This window comes from Pteropus medius, unplaced genomic scaffold, assembly GCF_902729225.1.
Source record: "Pteropus medius unplaced genomic scaffold, Ma_sr-lr_union100, whole genome shotgun sequence".
Classification (NCBI taxonomy): Eukaryota; Metazoa; Chordata; class Mammalia; order Chiroptera; family Pteropodidae; genus Pteropus; species Pteropus medius.
The window spans coordinates 936,126-957,177 of record NW_024351543.1 but is presented as its reverse complement, the minus strand read 5'-3'; the positions used below and the strand labels follow the sequence as shown (position 1 = coordinate 957,177).

The following is a 21,052-nucleotide window of genomic DNA, read 5'->3' as shown; positions in this document are numbered from 1 at the left end:
TCGTGAAGGCAAAAATGGGGAATCTGATTGAAGAGTGATTTGGAGAGAGGGATTCCTTAGAGCCCTTTGAGAAGTTAGGTAGGAAAAAAAAAAAAATCCCTAAGACTTATTGCTAAGCCGCCTATTTTCTTTCTCAATCTGTGACCACAATGTCACTGACATTATCCCTTGTCTTCACAGCCTAGGGCATAAGGTTGGCAATAGGGTCAGGGTATTCACAGCCTCCACATAGCTGACTGTTGCCTTCCTCCTACGAGCTGTTTGATACTTCCCTCTAGCAAGTCCATAGAGTACCTAGTTACCTAGGGTGCTCAGACATCCCACTCCTCATTTACTCCTGCTATCCTGACCTAATTATTAACAGTACTCCCTTTCACTCTCAAAGTATCCAGTTTGAATGGTAAATATGATCACCTAGTATACTCCAGTCTCAGGTCAGTGCTAGCATCTCTCATCTTTTTAACACTCCTTCTTCATTTAGGCTCGGAAAATTCAGAAAACTACCATATCACATACAACCACCCTAGAAAGTACTCACATTGTTGAAGATGACGAGAATAATGTCACCTGTAGAATGTTCCTGTAGATACAGAAAGCAGCAGGCAGAATACAGATTGTATTCTGTAACCTGTCCCTCAACTGGAAAACACAGTAGCAGCTGTTTGGTGAACATCTTAGTCTGGGGTGATGAATATTGTTGCAGTCTATAAATAAAATAAGAAATTTCGACAAGTCGGGGGAAATGTAAGCTTTCCCAAAGGACCTGGGCTCAGGTCTCAAGTGGAGGTGGAGTTGCATGAGAACAAGTCTTCTACTTGCCTTTCAGTTCTTATTTGCTTAAGTTGTAAGAATGGCAGGCAGATGACCCATCTGTTTATTAGGCTGCTCTACTTCAACTGCAACCCTGGCTGAAGCTCTAGGTTATTAATATGGACTCAATATCCCAAAATAGCTGTGGCACTACTGGGACAAAATTCAAAGCCTTGTCCCCATAGGACATCGTACCTACAGCTTGACCCTTGTGCAAAGCCTGTCCACCTCTCCCCCGAGTCCACTTGTGTCTGCAAGGGGGTTGCTTCTAGGAGCTGTGAACATTACCCACCTGAGACCTAGGTGTTGGGAATGCAGTCAGCTAGCTCTGACCCACACCCTGTTTTGTGTCTGTCTTGGCGCACAGGTGACATCAGTTGCAAGGGGATGACCGAGCGCATTCACAGCATCAACCTTCACAATTTCAGCAATTCCGTGCTCGAGACCCTCAACGAGCAGCGCAACCGTGGCCACTTCTGTGACGTGACGGTGCGCATCCACGGGAGCATGCTGCGCGCACACCGCTGTGTGCTGGCAGCTGGCAGCCCCTTCTTCCAGGACAAGCTGCTGCTGGGCTACAGCGACATCGAGATCCCGTCTGTGGTGTCGGTGCAGTCAGTGCAAAAGCTCATAGACTTCATGTACAGCGGTGTGCTGCGCGTCTCGCAGTCGGAAGCCCTGCAGATCCTCACGGCCGCCAGCATCCTTCAGATCAAAACAGTCATCGATGAGTGCACACGCATCGTGTCACAGAATGTGGGCGATGTGTTCCCGGGGATCCAGGACTCGGGCCAGGACACGCCGCGGGGCACTCCTGAGTCAGGCACATCGGGCCAGAGCAGCGACACCGAGTCAGGGTACCTGCAGAGCCACCCGCAGCACAGCGTGGACAGGATCTACTCGGCACTCTACGCATGCTCCATGCAGAACGGCAGCGGCGAGCGCTCCTTCTACAGCGGTGCGGTGGTCAGCCACCATGAGACTGCACTCGGCCTGCCCCGCGACCACCACATGGAAGACCCCAGCTGGATCACGCGCATCCATGAGCGCTCGCAGCAGATGGAGCGCTATCTGTCTACCACCCCCGAGACCACGCACTGCCGCAAGCAGCCCCGGCCCGTGCGCATCCAGACCCTGGTGGGCAACATCCACATCAAGCAGGAGATGGAGGACGATTACGACTACTACGGGCAGCAAAGGGTGCAGATCCTGGAGCGCAATGAATCCGAAGAGTGCACGGAAGACACTGACCAGGCCGAGGGCACCGAGAGTGAGCCCAAGGGCGAAAGCTTTGATTCGGGCGTCAGCTCCTCAATAGGCACCGAGCCCGACTCAGTGGAGCAGCAGTTTGGGCCCGGGGCGGCGCGGGATGGCCAGGCTGAACCCGCCCAACCTGAGCAGGCCATGGAAGCCCCTTCAGAGGGCGGTCCACAACCACACCAGTTAGAGACAGGTGCCTCCTCCCCGGAAAGAAGCAACGAGGTGGAGATGGACAACACGGTCATCACTGTCAGCAACAGCTCCGATAAGAGCGTCCTGCAGCAGTCTTCGGTCAACACGTCCATCGGGCAGCCATTGCCAAGTACCCAGCTCTACTTACGCCAGACAGAAACCCTCACCAGCAACTTGAGGATGCCTCTGACCTTGACCAGCAACACACAGGTCATTGGCACAGCCGGCAACACCTACCTGCCGGCCCTCTTCACTACCCAGCCCGCGGGCAGCGGCCCCAAGCCTTTCCTCTTCAGCCTGCCACAGCCCCTGGCAGGCCAGCAGACCCAGTTTGTGACAGTGTCCCAGCCCGGCCTGTCGACCTTTACTGCACAGCTGCCAGCGCCACAGCCCCTGGCCCCATCCGCAGGCCACAGCACAGCCAGTGGGCAGGGCGAAAAAAAGCCTTATGAGTGCACTCTCTGCAACAAGACTTTCACCGCCAAACAGAACTACGTCAAGCACATGTTTGTACACACAGGTGAGTACAGGCCCCCTGGAGGCCTGGCAGCAGAAGTGGGTCTTAGGGGGCTGTGGGAATGGAGGGGTGGGATAGCAGGTGGAAGGGAAGGTTTGGAGTCATTGTTCAGATTTTAAGGAGACCCTCTCTAAGCCATCGTTTAGAAGCCCCAACTGTGGCCCCATCATAGGAACAAAGCACCCTGCCACCAAAAGACAAAATCACAGAAGCCTTTTATGCAGAAGGACCAAATGGGAAAAGCCTTATAAAGAATTTGCAGGCACAAGGTCACTTAAATACACCGAACTTTGTAATACATTCTTTCATCCTAGATGTTTAGAACTGAAAAAGTCCTTGGAGTTTATACACTCCAATCACCTCATTTTACAGACCATGGTCATCAGAGCAGGGATGAGTGTTTTAGTCTGTATTAAGTTCTACATGAACCATCAGTTTGAAGAGGCCACAACAAGGCCGATGTAAGCGTAAGCTGAATTTGTGGTCCCTGAAATGAGGAGGAGTGATAGACTCACTCTTATTTTCTATTGCTTATTCTCTATTTTCAACATCTAAAGACCACAGTCTGTTCTGGGTACTACCTTTTAAAAGGACAGTAAATTGATTGGGGCACATTTAGAGGAGTATGAATAGGATGATGAAGGATGCAAAGCTAGGGTGTATGAATCCCGGTTGAACGTCTTAGGATGTTCAGACTGCAGAAAAGAAGATTTGGGACATCAGATAAGTCATACCCAAGTATTTGAGCTTCAGGGACAGCAAAATGTAGTAGTTAAGTTGGTGCTTTGGAACAAGATTGCCTGGGTTTGAATTTAGACTTAGTGACTTCTGAACTTTGTCACCATGGGAAATTTACTTAACCTTTCTATACTTCAGTTTTTTGTCTGTACGATGGGGATAATGGTGTTAGATCTTTCTTATAGTGCTGTTTTGAAGATTAAATGAATATATGTAAAGTTTTTAAAACAATTCCTTGCGCATAATAAGCATTATGCAAATGGGAGCTATCATTAGTATTATTAATATTATTTAAATGGTTGGGAGGAAAGAGACATTAAGCTTGTTTTGTTTGGGTCCAAAAGATAGAAGTGGAGCAATGACTGGAAGGTATAAGGAGATTCTTTCTACTAAATTAAAGCAAAATGTTTGTTGGCAGTCAGAGATGCTCTAAGATGGGATAGACAGCCTTCAAAGGAAGTGAGTTCCTATAATTAGAGGTGTTCGAGGAGAGAATGGATGATCATTTCCTAGGGATGTTGTAGAAGGGATTCAATCATCAGGTGAGGTGGTGTTTCATCCCTGGATTCTATGATTCTAGAGCTAAGGTCTGACCCCACAGCCAGTGCTCTTTCCTAGCTCCTTAATGGGACAGACATAGACGTGAGAACTCCGTGGATGCTCTTCCGTATAAGGGACCACGTATGCGATATGATCTCACATAGATTCTCTTGTACCTGCAGATACCTACCCCCAATGATGATCATCTTATTTGAAATTCCTGTTATGAGAGTTACTCTTCTTGTAAACTCTTCTGGCTAAATGACAAATAAGTTGCCAGGAGAAAGTTACATACTCAAATTACAAGACATGAAAACAAAGTAGTTCTTCAAAGCAATCTTGTTTCTCAGATCAGCTAGCAGGAATAGCCAAGGGATAGGATATAAAACAGATCAATTTAAACTGGGGACTAGAAGGGAACAGACACTGAAACAAGGTACCCAACATGGAAGTGAACAGCTTCACTGGAACATTACTTAAGATGAACATTTCCTTCTTTGCAGTTCAGCTTAAGTCAAGACATTATATAAATCCATGAATGTAGCTTAATGCAAATCAGTTGTTCCTAAAACAACTTTTGTTCATACCTCCTAAAAAAATAGTGAACTTAAGAAGAAAATCAGGTAGTGGTGAGTCACTGTGTTTACTTGGAGTAAATGTGAATACACTAAGAACCTGAGCTCAATCACAGAAATTTTCCATGTGGTATGGGTATCATCATTATTTGGTAAATCAATCAAATAGGAATTTTTTTTTTTTAATTCATGTGGCAATTTATGGTTTACAGAGTGCCCTCACATAGTATATGTTCTTTCCTCCTCCAAATAGCTGTCTTATAAACCATCAAATTAAGGATTAAGGCGGGAAAAGAGACCAATTGTGGAACTATCTTCTTAGCCAAAGTTGACTTTGCTGGTCTTGGATCCATAAATGTTTCTGCTTTTTCCTTCTGTGAATCTCTTCAGTAGACCTAGCAGAAATTAAAATAAGGCTTTAAATTTGCAACATAAAATTTGCAGTGCATTACTAAAAATTACCTTTTTGGTGAATAAACACATTTATCCAATGGATTCACCAAAGGATTCTGTGGTTAACCTAAATAACTAGATTTGCCCATAAGAAAACCAGCAATCAGTTTGCACATTTATGAATCATAAATACAAAAGCTACAAGTAAAGTCATTTTATAAATATAGGTTACTCTTAATGTGTACCCTTCAGATATCTAGTAAACTATCAGGGTCCTCAGTAAATTGTAAAGGGCTTTATATTGGTGAGTATAACATGGCCACATCTGAGAACAATTAATAATATACATCTATCACTCCAGCACCTCATTTAGAAGAAGCAATACTCTTCCCTTTCACTCCAGAATTATTTGGCAGTGTCAGTTTGGAAGGGCCATCTATCAAGACTTTTGTCTGACTAAAGGAGTCTATAACCTAACAACATGCAAAAACAACTGGTCTAGATTCTCAGAAGCAATACAGCTTGATTATATGGAAGTAATAAAGAACCTGGATTCACTGTGCCCCACTTTTTGAAAAAAAAATTCTCTCCAATTTCTTCAGAAAACACCAAAAGTGGGTCCTCCCAAGTTTATAGGAGCCCAGTAAAGAAAATGATAAAAATCCAAAGCAAAAGTCCAAAATGGTCTAAAAAAAATTCCAGAAAGTACTGGGGATACTAGGAAGACTGGGGATGGATTCAGTATTCTGACCTATAGTCTAACCAAAAAGAATCCTACCAATAAAGAGTATAGACAGAACTAAAAGGAAAGAAATTTGGGTTCTTGGCTTCACAGCTGATATGTATGGTAACTGACTTTGCATTTCTGTAGCTCCGTGGTTTAACGTCAGTGGTACTTGCTTTCAACAACTGTAGAAAATCAATTCTAAGATTGGATTCCAAGTAGAATTCTGTGTAGCTTTTTGTTAATGATCCACATAGTCATTGAAAGGAAGTGTTTGCGACAAATAAGTAGTCCATTGTATTGATTTTGGAGCTAAGCTCTACCTTAGAGAACCAAAGAAGCCCTGGTTATAAAGCGTATGCCATGATGACTATAACACTAAAACATAGAGTGGGACATAAGTGAAAGATGATTATACTTTAACTAGATTATTTGGGTTGAGTTTGCTTCCTCTAATTGTGGCCTAAAGCAAGTCACTTAATTTCATAACACTCAGCTTCTTTGAGTTTAAAATGGAAATAATAATTTGCCTGCCTTTTGAGTAGCTGTAAAGTTTTGATGCATATGAGAGCTTTTCATGAAAGGTAAAGTACTACTTAATGTTTTAAAAAAAAGATTGTCATTGTTACTTTAGACCCCTTCTCCCGGGAGACATTGAGTTTCTTTGCTCTATACCCAATCTCTGAATAATAAGCTCTCGACATGTTTCCTTCCTCTATGGAATTCAAATATTCCTTGGGTTTCCCTTGAACTTCCTTCATAACATGAACATTTTTTTTCTCATTCCTTAAGGATTTTTTTTTTTTTTTTTTTTTTTTTTTGGTAAAAGAAAATCTCTCACCTAACCACTCTTTACTAACCACTGCCAAACAAACCACGGTAAGATTTCGTCTCTTCTAGGAGCTTCTCAAACTCACTATACCGTAGTTTTATAAAAGTTGTGAGGAATGAAACCAACAGTTAAAGACATATTTGAATACAAGAGAATTAGAGAAGAAACAAAAATAACACAAACTATCCTGTCACAGCAAAGCAGGACTTCTCTGTGCCTCCTTCCAAGAGAAAAAAAAAACAAGAGACAAGGGGATGGGAGTGGAAAGGAAAGACAGGGGACATGTAAGGATGAGCCTTGGTGTCAGTGTAGATGTGAAAGATAAGCAATAGGGGAGAGTCAAAGAAAATCTTGGAGTGATGGTTCTGGAAGTGTGATCCCCATGCCAGCAGCATGCAAATTTTCGGGCCCAGCCCAGTCTCTGAATCAGAGACACTGGGGATGGAACCCAGGGACCCATGTTTTAATAAGCCCTGATTCACACTAGGTCGGGAATCGTGTCCCTAGATGACCTAGGTGATTAGGAGGAGGATGGCATCAGGTGCTTTTGTTACAAAACATTATTCTCTAAAATTCCACTCATAAGAATCTATGTGTTTGGGGAAAGTGAACCAGAGTTATGTAAAACAGCTGGATTTTTTAGTGGATAAACTATATTAAGCCTATGAGAGGTGAGCTAAGTATCTCAAACCGCACAGGTACCATGGCAAATGTACCCCTTCTGGCACTTAACAGGACTGATTTATATTATCATTATGTGGATGTCTTTATACCTTCCCATTAGAATGTAAACTCTGTGAGAACAGAAACAGTTTTTTATACAGTTATATGTAATTTATATATATAATACACATAAATATGTATCTTATGCTCCAAATATACCCAGCATAATACCTTACACATAATAAACATTCAACAAATATTGATTAATGAATGAACTGAATCTTTCTCTAATGACATCTAATCACTTCCAAAAAGAAAAATGGTCTGTTTCCACAGAGTGGTTTATTTACTATATGATATAGCTCCATAGAAATAATGCAAAAATGCTTTGCACATTTATATATTAAGTACTTTCTCCAAGAATATGAACATGTTTCAGATACTGCATTCTGCTTGTTCTCACCTTGCTCTATAATCTATATAATAAAATCACACCCATAATAGTAAGACTGACCAGAATGGCATTTGGGGTATTTATTTACCGCCAGGCATAAGGCTTTCAAACTTAGCAAACGAAACCAAAGTATGCCCAATTAAATTTCCATTTTAGATAAACAGTAAGTATTTTTTAGTTTAAGTATGTCTCTTGCAATATTTGTGACATACTAAAAAAATTATTATTTATCAAAAATTAAGATTTCACTGGGTGTCATTTATTTTATCTGGCAACGCTATCCAGGTGGAATTTTCTTTTAGGACTGAATCTTAGGACTTTTTGCTTTAAAATCTGTAGATGAATATAGGTTACCATATGTAGTTGCTTAAAAAATATTTGTTGAGTGAGTAAGTGAATGAATGTTCAAAAATGTGGGCATGCTTTCCAGGAGAATTTAATTCAAGGGACTTATACATAAATTCATTATTTTCTCAGCAAGACTTGAATTTCTTTTTCTTTCATTCATTTTCTTTTTTTACTTGCTGGTGAATAGATTGTATCCGGGTTCTCACTTGTGTTTTCTTCACCAACAAATGGTAGATGTTTGGGCCTTTTTCTGAATCATATTATCAACGGCTCATTCAGTGTTTTTTAGCTCATTAGTGTCCTCTGCACATATGGTAATTTTGTTTGTTACTTTGAGAAACTCAGCTATTTTCGCCATGAATTTGATATAAATAGGTAAAGCAATAATAGTGACATAACAGTGTCATCAATAGAGTAATAATAGTGAGACCAAGATAGTATGATAATTCTCAGATAGAGGTTGTGTTATTAATTATATCAAGCCAGCAGAGTAATGAATAAGTTTTGAAGTAAGAAAGCCTTGGTTTTACCACTTTCTAACCGAATGATCTTAGGTAAATTCTATAATCAATCTGAGCCTCAGATTTTTGCCACATAAGAGATATAAATCTTAATAGTACTTACTTTACATAGTCGCTCTGAGAACCAAAAAATATAATTTATATAAAAGTGCTTAACGGTAAATGCTATAAAATTATCGAACCATTTAGGAACATATATGTTATGTGTTACAGCAGCATCACACATTTGCAGCATAATCCAGAGAGCAGGAAATTGTTTACAGGGGAAAGAGGAAATAATCTGCCAGGGCTGGAGTCATATTCTCAGCTAGTGTTGACTTACTGAGTGACCTTCAAGATGTTACCACTCTTTTCTAATGGAGATACTGTCTTCTGGGGATGTTAACATCTACTCCACTCACAGCATCGTAAGAAAAGTAATGTGGATGAACTACCCTGAGATCTTCAAAATTCTGCTTAATAGCAAAATATTTTAGTTGTCACTGAAACCACAGATTTTTGTGAATGCAATGTGTCCCAATAAGCAGTACCCCCTAGACAGCCTCATAGTCCAAGCTGGCACCAGGACCGCACTGTGGAACTGGAGAGGAAGGCTGGCAGGCGGTTACACCACCCATATCTCAGGTGTGCAGGCCCTTCTCCAACTAGAATTCTCTGGTGGAGAGCAAACCCTGCAGCCAGTGAAAGCTCTGTATGGTTTCATCTGAGCACTCTCCCCTTGTTATCACTGAATCTTTCCCATTTTCTGTTCCAATCTTGGTTTTCCCCATTCGGAGGACCTGCGATTTCAAGGACCCTTTCTGCTTTCTTTGCCAGCAGCCACCTTCCCCAGACCATACCCCTGTCTTCCTTCTGCCACCTGCTCTCACCACACACTCAGTCTTGGTTTCTGACTCCTCACTGCACTCACCTGCATAGGGTGTCGTGCTAGAGCAGATGGTGGAGAAGAATGGGAAAAATGTGGGAACACTACTTCAGAAACACCTCCTGGTAACATCAGTCACTGTCTTTTCTGCAGCCCAGAAGAAGCCTGGTTAGAATGAGAAAGGATCAGGAGGATAAATGGGTTCTTCCTGAGCCCCCAATACAGCGATCACTCTTCAGAATTGGGGCAGCTTAGCCCATTAGGATATCTTTTACTTAAACTTTGGGCAGAATGTCTACATCTATTAACCTAACGGTATCTTTCTCCCTCTCTCTCTCTCTCTTTTTTTTCCCACTTGTCAGTCATGGTAGAGTAAGTGTCAGTGCTGGTCCATGAGAAGTTGAAAAACAGCTCTTTAGAGAGCACACATCAAAAAATGGAGAAAAGTATACGCCTTCACTACTCTCCCACCCTTGGAATAGTAAAGGACACTGCCTCCCCCCCGATTTCTCCACTTGCTGTCTGGTTTCTTCATCTCCAGAGCTCAGTTGTTGCTCACTAAGAACTCTTCTGTTTATGCCGTTTGCTGGCATTCTATTCATGGTGCCACTTCTTTCCATTAGCATGGGTAACTGAGAGTACACTATACCCTTAACTGTGAATTACATAGCTGCAATATAAACACTTGCTTTATTGATTATCTGAAACAATTGTTTTTAATCTTGAGTTGGCTTCCCCATGCCATGCAAGTTATATCTCAGTCGGTTTCACTTATTGTCAGTTTCTTTGTGCCAAAGGGAACAGTGGAATTTTTCTTAAAATGGTCACATACTCTATGCTATGTGCTTTATGTCTTTAATTTTCCAAATACCTTCACAAGACAGGTACTTTACTGTATTATTCTCAAGTTACAGATAAAGAAACTGAGGCTTGGAGAGGCTAAGTAACATACCCAAGTCACTCAGCCAAGGAAATGGAATTCATATCTGACTCCTGCATCTGGATAGGCCCCAAATGGATCATTTTAAAGCAAAGGAGCTTATGGGAGCTTCTCCCGCACATTATAATTCTAGTGTCTGTTTTGTACTTTGTGTTTTGTACTTTGAGTCTAATGAATCGGACTTGCCATTTGTGGCCATAGGCTCAGACCTGAAAATCCATCCACTACCATTAATCTTAATTTTACATTTCTCCACATTGAGAGCAGCAGTCAGCAAACTACGTCAGTTCCATGTATAATGCTGAAAGCCCTTTTGGGATCGCTATAAGTAACATGCAGGAAAATAACTGGAAAGAAAAAACATTAACATTTCTACTGAGTGATATTGTTTCAAATCCAAACATATAGAAATGAAAGTTGTGGACACCTGACTGCTCTGAAAATATACCCCATTTAGTAAGACAGTTCCTGAAATGCCTATGTTCTACCAACACAGCACCTTAATAATTCTGGAGAGCACTCTCCTTTAAGGACCTCTCAAGTGCTTTGCAAATACTTTTTCTCATTAACTATCATACCATTTCTCTGTGGCAGGGAAGGGAACAGGATACCTAGCCCTATTTAAAATGTGGGTCTGCTGATGCATTGAGTCATTTAAGCAGGTTGCCCTCAGGTCATGCACTAACAAGCTGGACTAGAACCCTCAGGGGTTAGAGGCTGTGGTGGGCAGAAGGCCCCTAAATCTTCAAAGGACCATAACAAGTGCTTGGTTCAGCTCCTCACTTACAGAAGGGGAAACAAACCCAGAAACATGAAAATAGTTAGAAAGCCCAGGGTCACACAGATAATTAACTGCCAAACCAACACTACCTGCATACGAACAACATACAGATCTATGGTATGGAGGGAAAGATGACAACTGTGAAGAATCAATTTATCGTCAGATTAGAAGGGTGTGAAAATAAAAAGCCTTCATTAGTGACCTTGCCTAGAGGAAAAACACACTAAAGGAAGGTGAAAGTTTCAAACAGCAAGAGCATTTTAACATAAACAAAGTTTCAACTTCTAGCAGCCAAAATACCATCTGGTACTTAAGAAGGCACGCTTCCCGCCCGTTAAAGGTGACAGGTGGACATGTTTTAAAAGATAGTTGGCCGGCCTACCATAGCCTCTAGAAAATGTACTAAAGGCACAGGGATGGCAAAGACCAGCTTGAGTTCCAAACGTGTTTACAGATGACAGAAATGTTTCAACTAAAAATAACATGCGTGACTGTCTGTCCTAGGGAATCTCTCGTCTCAAAAAATGTACCTACGTAAACACCATGCATAAGCTGAACTCTTCATTTAGGAATGAGGCTTCCCGAAATTCCCTCATTTGAGTCTAAAGTGAAATGTTTCTCTTCTAATCCTGTGATCCTATACATCATACTGCCCCATTAGTGAGAACGAGGGAGAGGAAATCACAAGAGTTGAGAGGAGCATGAGACAGACCAAAATTTTTGAATGACTAAAGGTAAAAGAGGTCAAAGATCAGTAAAATTAAGAAATATGTAGAGGAATTCCTGAACAAAACAGCCATTTTTTACAATCATGCTCTCAGAATATATCCTTTTATGCTTACGAACACAATGAAAAAGCTTTCTGATGAAATAAAGTTTCATAAAACAGATCACAAACATAAAGCACTAACACTGAGCCTGGCATATAAGAAGCACACAATATGTGGGAGTGTTTTCTTCGCCATTATTACCCTGACACATCTCTTCTGTTTCATAATGGAAATAGGTCCAGGCACATATCTTAATTGGAAGTTAACTCAAATTCAAGAAGGATAGTCCAAATGTTGAAATGTTCCCCTAGATAGCTTCAAAGGCTTTGAGCTTTAGGCTGGGTTACGGATGAGTACATAGAAGGACCTTCTCTCGGGCGATCAGAAGTGAGGTGGGTGAAATGGAAACACCTTAAGGTAGTTCATTCATCTCACCTGTCAAGCCCAGAGCTGAGAACAGACAGCACCACAACAACGAAAAAAAAGTCTCTGTTTATCCAAAGAGATGTCACAGGCCTATGGACGTTACTTATAGAAGAATACCTCATGGGGTCATTCAGTGACAATATTTATATTTACCTTACTATTTTTAACAAGCTTAGTCATTTGGTTTCTAAGTCAACAGCAAACCAAAGCAGTAAACTGAGGAGAAAAAAGAGTTTCAGCCAACAGACTGAGAGCAAAGAAGGAGAAAACAATTTTTTAAATTGACCCAAAAGTTCAAAAAAGCGTATGGAACCATTTAATGGGCAGGGGTGAGAGAGAGGATAGTGCTGTAATAAGAATACCATGCAAGTATTCCCACACAACTCTTGGTGGTCTGCAAAGTGATTTCATATGTTTTTCTTGTTTTTGTTTTTGTTTTATGTCAACATCAGCACAGTGAGGTATGTAGAACTGTATACCTCAGAGGCATTGGAGCCTGTGTATTAGAGCCTGAATTTGAACAGGACCATTTGATTCTGATCGTCACGTTGTCCACCACCTACTCAACCTCCATGCCAGACAAGGCCGATCTGCAGCTCAGTGCAGTCAAGACAGAATAACTGATTAACTCTTAAAATTGCATTTTAGAAAGATTTCTCTAAAACAGATAAAATTGAAAGTGTAGCTCTTCAGAATGACTTATTCCCGTGTTAGCCAATATTTTCCAAACCTAAAATCAAGGCACGAGTGTAGTTACTAGATAGAATACTGGAGATGGAGAGTGTCTCCAAAGAGCCAAGCTGTGTGACGACCATCCTTAGTCCCCGAAGATTCTAGAGGACCCCGTGTCTCCGAGGATCTTTCCCCTCTCTTATTGCTTTTGTTTGTTTGATGAAGTTCATGAGAAACACATAATGTAATCCCCTAATAATGACACTGAAAATGACCCCCTTAAAGCAGCCCTCCCTTTTCTCCACAGGATGACCTTTGAAGACTTAGTGGGGAATATCTTGTAGCTTTCCAAGAGAGCCATTTTCTGACACAGGGCAACAGAAAACTCTAAACTGTCCAGGCATCATCTTAAAGCAAGGTTTCTCAGAACATGAGAGGCCAGGAAGGACTGAATCTTTCCAATCAAGAGAGACCCATTAACGAATCAGACTTTATTTTTTTTTAATTTCTTTGTTTTTGTTTTTTGTCGTCCTGTTTTTTTGTCTCTCATTCTCCCTCCCTTGCTATGTCTCGCTCTGTCCCGCCTGCTGTCTCTTCCCACATCAACAGGTGAGAAGCCCCACCAATGCAGCATCTGTTGGCGCTCCTTCTCCTTAAAGGATTACCTTATCAAGCACATGGTGACACACACAGGAGTGAGGGCGTACCAGTGTAGTATCTGCAACAAGCGCTTCACTCAGAAGAGCTCTCTCAACGTGCACATGCGCCTCCACCGGGGGGAGAAGTCCTATGAGTGCTACATCTGCAAAAAGAAGTTCTCCCACAAGACCCTCCTGGAGCGACACGTGGCCCTGCACAGTGCCAGCAACGGGACCCCTCCCGCGGGCACACCCCCAGGAGCCCGAGCTGGTCCCCCAGGAGTGGTGGCCTGCACGGAGGGGACCACTTACGTCTGCTCCGTCTGTCCAGCAAAGTTTGACCAAATCGAGCAGTTCAACGACCACATGAGGATGCATGTGTCTGACGGATAAGTAGTATCTTTCTCTCTTTCTTATGAACAAAACAACAAAAAAAAGAAACAAAAAAAAAAAAGCTATGGCACTAGAATTTTAAAAAATGTTTTGGTTTCGTTTTTAATTTCTGTTTTTGTTTTTGTTTAGTTTCATTTTGTACTACATGAAGAACTGTTTTTTGCCTGCTGGTACATTACATTTCCGGAGGCCTGGGTGAATAGTAGTTTTCCCAGCCTCCCTCGGATGGTGGCCTTAAGGCCTGGTAGTGCTTCAAGAGGTCCACTGGTTGGATCTCTAGCTACTGGCCTCTAAATACAACCCTTCTTTACAAAAAAAAAAATCTTTAAAAAAAAAAAGTAAAAAAAAAAAAAAAACTTTTTTTTTCACTTGTGAAGAGCACTACAAAAAAATATATAACAAAATCTAAAAGGCCTACTGTCTTTAAGTACACCGCTTGCAGTGTTTCAGTGGACATTTTCACAATTCTGGCCGCTTGGACTTCACAGTAACCAGTTAAAACTGTGGAATATGACTTCTGGTTGAAAAACCAGAGGAAAGGCCCTGCTGTTTTCCACCTACCATGTTGTCTGATTTCATAAAAGGGCTGTGGGGGTGGGAAGGGGCAGTGGGTTTGGTGGTGTGGCAAAGGCAAATGGCAGGCTTCTCCCCCAGATCTGCTTGGGTCCACACACCCTGGCCCACCTCCTCCATGCCCCCCCTGTCAGCAGAAGCCAGGAAGATTTGGACAAGCATCAAGCAACAGTGGCTATCGTATTTATTCAGTGTCTTCGCTGAGCCACAGCCTCAGCACAATCAAGAGGGACTTTCATGAAAGGCAGGAATGCAGATAAAACAAAGATATCAGAGGTTTGCACCTACATTTCTAGGTACAAGAGAGGGATTATTTCCAACAATCTTTGCAAAAAAACAAAAAACAAAAAAAAGTGTCAGGATATATTCTTGTGGAAGAGAAAAAGAAAGAGAAATGGAGGGTGGGGGGAATAATCAAAAGTTCTTGAGGCTTTTTTAATTGAAAATTTTATAGAGGGGCAAAAGTGACGTTTACCAGATAGAATGCTGATTTTTTTAATATATTTACAACAGTATTTGTGTAAAAAAAAAAACAAAAAAAAAGTGAGATTGTTAAAAGTAATTTTTTTTCCATTTTGGTTTTGCATACACTGCCACCAATCCCTTCTCTTTTATTTTATTTCACACACATATATATATATTTTTTGGTAAGTCAAGACTGTTAAGGTTAGCGATACTGCTTCCAGATAGAAAGAATAAAAGGCAATTAAAGTTATATTTGAAAGAGAGGAAGGATATTTTCTTCATATTTTTTTTAATTTTTCTTAATTTTTATTATTTTAAGTATTGCCTGGGTTGATGAGGGCCTCTGTGGCCAGCCCATCCCTGCTGTAATTTGAACTGCTGCTTTGTATTTTGATATGTAGTTCTTTGACTTTTAGCAAGCTTAGGTTGCTCCACTGAATTTTTTTTCGACTGATCCATTTAGAATTCTGTTCTTTTTCATGGGAGGGACTTTATCTTTCACAAACAGATTTCTTGGTTCTCTAAAAGTTCATTGAGATCTTAAGATTCTAGAATTTCTATTGACTTTACTTTTTTTCTTTGATGAAACACTAGAAGTTTAGAAGTCTTGACAAATGGGTTCTTTCCTTTTGTAGTCAGCCTGGAGGAGGAGTTCACAAAACTCTGCCATTGCTCCTCAACCTTCACAACCACAGAGAGCAGCATTATCAGAAGCCTGTTACAGAGCAGGATGCCTTGATGCCAAAATGACTTTCTTCCTTTCAAATATTACCTTCTGGCTATCTCCACCATGGTCGAGAGGGAGAAATATGATGATCGTTCTTTAGATGATTTATTAACTCTTACTTTTTGAAAAGGTTTTAAAGAAAGTAACAGTTTTGCAGATGCCAACATCTATCATTCAAAGGCCACCAATCCATTGTATCATCCTAGGTGCCACTCTCTCTTCCTAGTTGGGATTTCTCTCCTCGGTCCTGATCAAAGTATTATAATAGAGATTTTTTTTCATTTTTAGACAGTGTCCTGAAGGGATTCCAATGCAAATGTACGAATTCTTAAACCTAACAAAAACGTCAAAGGCGATGACCTTGCTGAGCATGTTTTAACTCACTTAAAGGGAAAAGTAAAACTTCAGACAAAACAGAAACACCAAACTGCATTTTAAAAAAGAAAAAGAGTATTTCGATTTCAAAATTACTTTTCATTGTAAGTAATTTTCCTTTCAGCAACTTTCTTTCTAAAACTGTGTAGCAAACGAGAAGTCTTCCAAGGGAAGCAACTCCGTAATGACTAAATTGGTTTTACCCATCTATTTTATATTTTAGACTTTTAGTTAACTTGGATCTTTTCCATAAGTTCTTTGTGATGTTCAGTAGGATCAGTGCAACTGGAGTATGTGTGAGTTTGATTTGGTCCTGTGGTCCTTAATTCAGTAAATATGTTGCTAGAAGTTTTGTTGTAGACTTGGATGGTGAACTGACTGTTGAGTATCGCCCATCTTGATTTCTTAGAGGAGTCCTGCCAAGAACTGGGTGTCTAAAATTGGCCTGTTTAAAGAGTTAGTAGAAAACAACTTCAGAAGTAAGAAAAAGTCCATTTTTTTCTCCTGCTAATTTTGCTTTATGAAATAGCAATGTTGTGAGGCTCTAATATTTCCACTTACTACCAACAGAGGGAGCATTAGTTAATTAACTATGTCGTGGAATTGTTTCGATATGAAAACAAGTCACTCACTCCGTGAAATAAAGAAAAAATTGACATTAAGAAAAAAATTTTTAATATAGAGGAAAATGACATGATATTGCTTAGCATATGTTACGAAGAAAGAAGGCCAAAAGCCACTTTAAAATATTTTAATTATTTGACAGCTGATTTAAAATAATGTCCTTATTTAGACAGAATTCATGGTACCTCCAGAAAAGTTGATCTTGAATGCCATTATGGGCCACATTTAGCTATCTGCTTTTCAAATCTGAGGGAGACCCATTTGCCTTGATACTGATTTGCCCTGTAAAAAAGCTAAGCAATTGGGTTAAAATCCACCTTTTGTTATAGAATATGTGGGGGAAAACGTCCAGTTGGGCTTGAAAGCCTAATATTTATCCTTTCCCTCTAAAGGAAGTATCTCTTATTTTAAAATGTCAGAGGATCCCTAAAAAATTTTTTGGTGAGGTGATGTTTTCATTATGCCAACACGGACCATCCAGGTTTGCATAGCTGTAGACTTTTTCTACATGTCTACGTGTATGTCTCTTCTTCCCAAACATCCCATAGCCTAATGTAGTTGACAGATTGTTCTCTGGAGAGAAGAAGCAGTTAGATTGGAGTGGAAGATCTAATCTAGACGAGCAGCGAACTTGCTGTGGGGCCATTACCACATGTTCCGGCCTCTGAAATGGCTGCTTTCCAAATTTACCTACATTTTAGAAAATAAACCATCATACCTATTTCAAAGAGGTAGAGATGCTTTTAGATTGTCAATTTTAACTTTTACATTAAATAATTACAAACGTAGGCAATAAGGAAACATATATCTTGCTTCAAGAATAGAGGATGAGCATGAATCCTGTGTGTGTGTGTGGCGTGTGTGTGTGTGTGTGTGTGTGGTTTTTGTTTTCAAATCCAACAATCTTCTTGCATTTAGAACTTCATACTAGGATGCTGAGTGCTAAGAAAGTTTTTTTTTTTTCAGTAGCCAAGGGAAAATAGATAAAATGAAAGCAAATGTACCAGATTTAATATCTCTTAGGATGAGTATGGGATGCATACCAGAACTGGTGTGGAAAAGAACATTTTTTAAGCAATTTATGATTTTAAAACTGAATTGGCTGAAGAAGGGTAAGAGAAAAATGTCAAAGAGGAATATGTATCTTAAGTCATGTAGATACAATTTATGAAAAATAAATTTCCTAGCACTAAAAACTTGGTAGCATCTCAGCATAGTGGACAATTTCCCCCCTATTAAATGCCAATATTTGTACCAAAACAAAACAAAACAAAAAAAAAAACAAAACAAAAAAAACCCAGATGTATAAAATATAGCCCTAAAAAGGAAGGAATTGGAACATGTGGATCTGATACAAATCTACATGTGGGGAAAGATTGAGAAACAAGCCAAGTCCAAAAAAAAAATCTGAAATAAAAGTATATTGAATTTTTTTACTATATATTTTAATTGAGTTGTAAACTTTAGCTCCTAATAAGAGTTTCATAGACTTTTTCCTCCCTCGATTCCTAATGCTCTGAATCCATTTGTGCCGTGAGTGACTCTGGTGGATAATTTCCTGCTTCTGTTCCAGCTGCAATTCATCCTTCTTCTTAGGCATCTTGGTGGTCACAGTAGCTCCTGGCCTTAGAAAGAATGGCTTGGATTTGCTTTCTTTAGAAGTCAGTAGGAGTTTTCTTTTGTATCATCTCAATATTCTGGCTGTGTTTGTTTCATGTAAATCTTAATGGCTTGACCTACATGTACTTCCATCACGCAAGCACACCAGCAGTGTATGGCCAACCCAGGCCCAAATCAGTGTTTTCCCTCAGCACAGAAGTTCAAAATGAGGTGTGCCCCTTATAAATCCCTCAGGTCCCCCAAGAGAACATAGTAAAGTTTCACGTTGCTTCCTGTTGCCCTTAGGAAATGGGCAGTGAGATAGATCTGGCCAGAATTCACATTAGACATGCCCGCTTTGGAGCCTTCCTCTGTTGTTGTAGAAGACGTTATTTAATTAGTTGGGGCTAGGAGTGGAGGATATGCAGCAAAGATCTCAGATAACCCATCTGCCTCTGCTATAGCCAGTGTGCTGCTTGTAGGGGGGAAAAAAAAAACGTGAAGGTGCCACATAAAAGCAGACACAACCTGAGATGCCCTTGCGATTTAGGAGAATGGGAGGATGCCCTTTCTGTTGTGACCTGACTCTTAAAAGAAATCTTCTGAAAGAATTCTTTAATCTAGGAATGAGTTGAAGTCCAGGTAATGGAAGCCCTGGGGAAGAGAACAAAAGGATTGCAAAATGTATTCAGTACCCAATAATGTGAAACCAGAAACATCCAATCACGCTAGGAAGTTTGGCAAGAGATATTTGGAGAAATCTCTAGGCTTTTCCATGGGTAGGGTCGACAGACTTTCTTTTGAGTGATTTCTGGCTCTGAAAAACCTCTTTACTCACTAGAAAAGAACTTTATTTAAATGGCTAATTTTGTCCCCCAGAAAAAATCAAAAAAAGAGAAATAGGACACTAAAGGCAGAACCATGTGACTCGGTGACAAACAAAAGGAAGGGAACACTAGAATTTCAAAAGACTCCCTAATTCCATAGAAAAAAAACAAGGCAACCCAAGGCCTCTCTGTATGCAGTGCTGTGAAGAGTGCTTGAGCTGACCAAGCCACCAGGCTTCTGAGGCCAGACATGACTTCCCCAGTGGGATGGCGGCAGCCACTTTCTCTCTCTCTGTTTTCGTGAAGGGCCGTTTTCTTAGGTGCCCAGGAAATAAGATTACATGGAGCAAACTTTCAAAAGCAATCTCTACCCTGGTGTTCAGGCTGCATATGGAGGCAGAAAGGGGGCACAGAAGAGCCTTTGCTCTAGAGAAAGAATATTTTCTACTCCCAAGAGCTGTCTGTGTAGAGCTGTCTACCATTTTTGATATGGCTTAAACCTCCACAAGAGGAGAATCTGTGGTGACTCAGTGTTCGTGTAAACACAGACCATGGAAATTAATAACCCAAAGCATTATTTCTAGCACTAGGTATTAAGATGATTAGCCTGAGCAAAATACTCCAAAGATTTTTCTAAGTCTCTGATTATCTTTTTTCTCCTTAGCCACTGCATCCACACTGGTCAGTGGTGTACATTAACAGATCTCAGAAAATAGAGTGGAAGACTAGGTTTTGTTTCGATTCCTTTGAGGGCGAAGAGGTAGAAGAAAGGGGCCTCATAGCCTAGGTTCTTTTTCAGAACTATGTATTGCACTGAAGGAGGGGTAAAAATGCCCTGGGTTAGAACAAGGAACATCATCTTTTCACACCACTGACCAAAACACCGTGATTCCAGTGGTTCTTCAGGCCCAGGCTGTTGCTCCATAAACTGAATATTTTCAGACTAAAATCTAATCTGAAGTGACCTCAGTTAAGGTATTTTCTCAAGAAGCCACTTGGAGTAAGAATTATTGCCTTAAATCAGAAAGCCCAGGGGAGAGGACGGAAGATAGAGAAATCGGAAGGATGTGGAGACATGGATATTTCTTGCTTTCTAATGGTTGCATTATCACACACACACACACACACACACACACACACACAAAAGATTAGTCCTATTCATGACTTAAGACTATGGAAGCAGTGAGTACCAAACTTGTTGGAACTGGCCGCTCTCAGGAAGTGGCTATTTCCTACTCTATTTCAGTGACACAGATCTGGGCTGGATGTAAAAAGACATCACATTAGCTAAATAGTGAATCCCATAAGACATGATCACAGGTGCCTGTGATGCCAGTTTTAATCATTTCTTAACAAGGGGAACAATCTCAACAAAAAGCTTTTTTATACAGTATGTATGTCTAAACTTTTTTCCCCTCAGTTTTAGTGAGTATCTGGTTTATCTGGTGGTTCTTTGTATAAATGAAGACTCACAACTTTCAAGTCTTCAATGAAGTAGCCTAATCATAGGGAAAATCTAGCCAGAGTAATGGAGGTCCTGAGTTTTAAAATACCTAAGTAGGGTGTAAAACATCCCTCCTAGGCCCCTTTCAAATTCGGAGGTTTCTTTGGTTCGAAATGCCTCAATGAGATCCTGATACACCCAAGATAGGAAAAAAAAAAAAAAACTAACCCCATAATAGACATCTTCTACTGTTGCAAACAGAAGTTTGTTATCGCTCAGCAAAATTATTGCAATTTATATCTATATTCTAGTAATGAAAGGGATTTAACCCATCCAGTACATCACAGCTGCTGTCCAAAATGTTTG

General features: G+C 40.6%; 1 protein-coding gene across 1 annotated transcript; it reads left to right on the top strand.

The window, feature by feature from the left end:
- The first annotated feature begins 734 nt into the window (after positions 1-734).
- ZBTB20 (zinc finger and BTB domain containing 20) lies at positions 735-20,915 on the top strand. Its single transcript, XM_039842984.1, has 2 exons — positions 735-2,782; positions 13,631-20,915. Exons 1-2 carry the CDS (start codon positions 1,123-1,125, stop codon positions 14,050-14,052), a joined length of 2,082 nt encoding a protein of 693 aa, XP_039698918.1. The 5' UTR covers positions 735-1,122; the 3' UTR covers positions 14,053-20,915.
- The last annotated feature ends 137 nt before the right edge of the window (positions 20,916-21,052 follow it).

Coding starts and splice junctions, on each gene's coding strand:
- ZBTB20 (XM_039842984.1), top strand. CDS start 1,123: ATGCAGTCAGCTAGCTCTGACCCACACCCTGTTTTGTGTCTGTCTTGG. Junction 2,783..13,630: donor GCACATGTTTGTACACACAG/GTGAGTACAGGC, acceptor CCACATCAACAG/GTGAGAAGCCCCACCAATGC.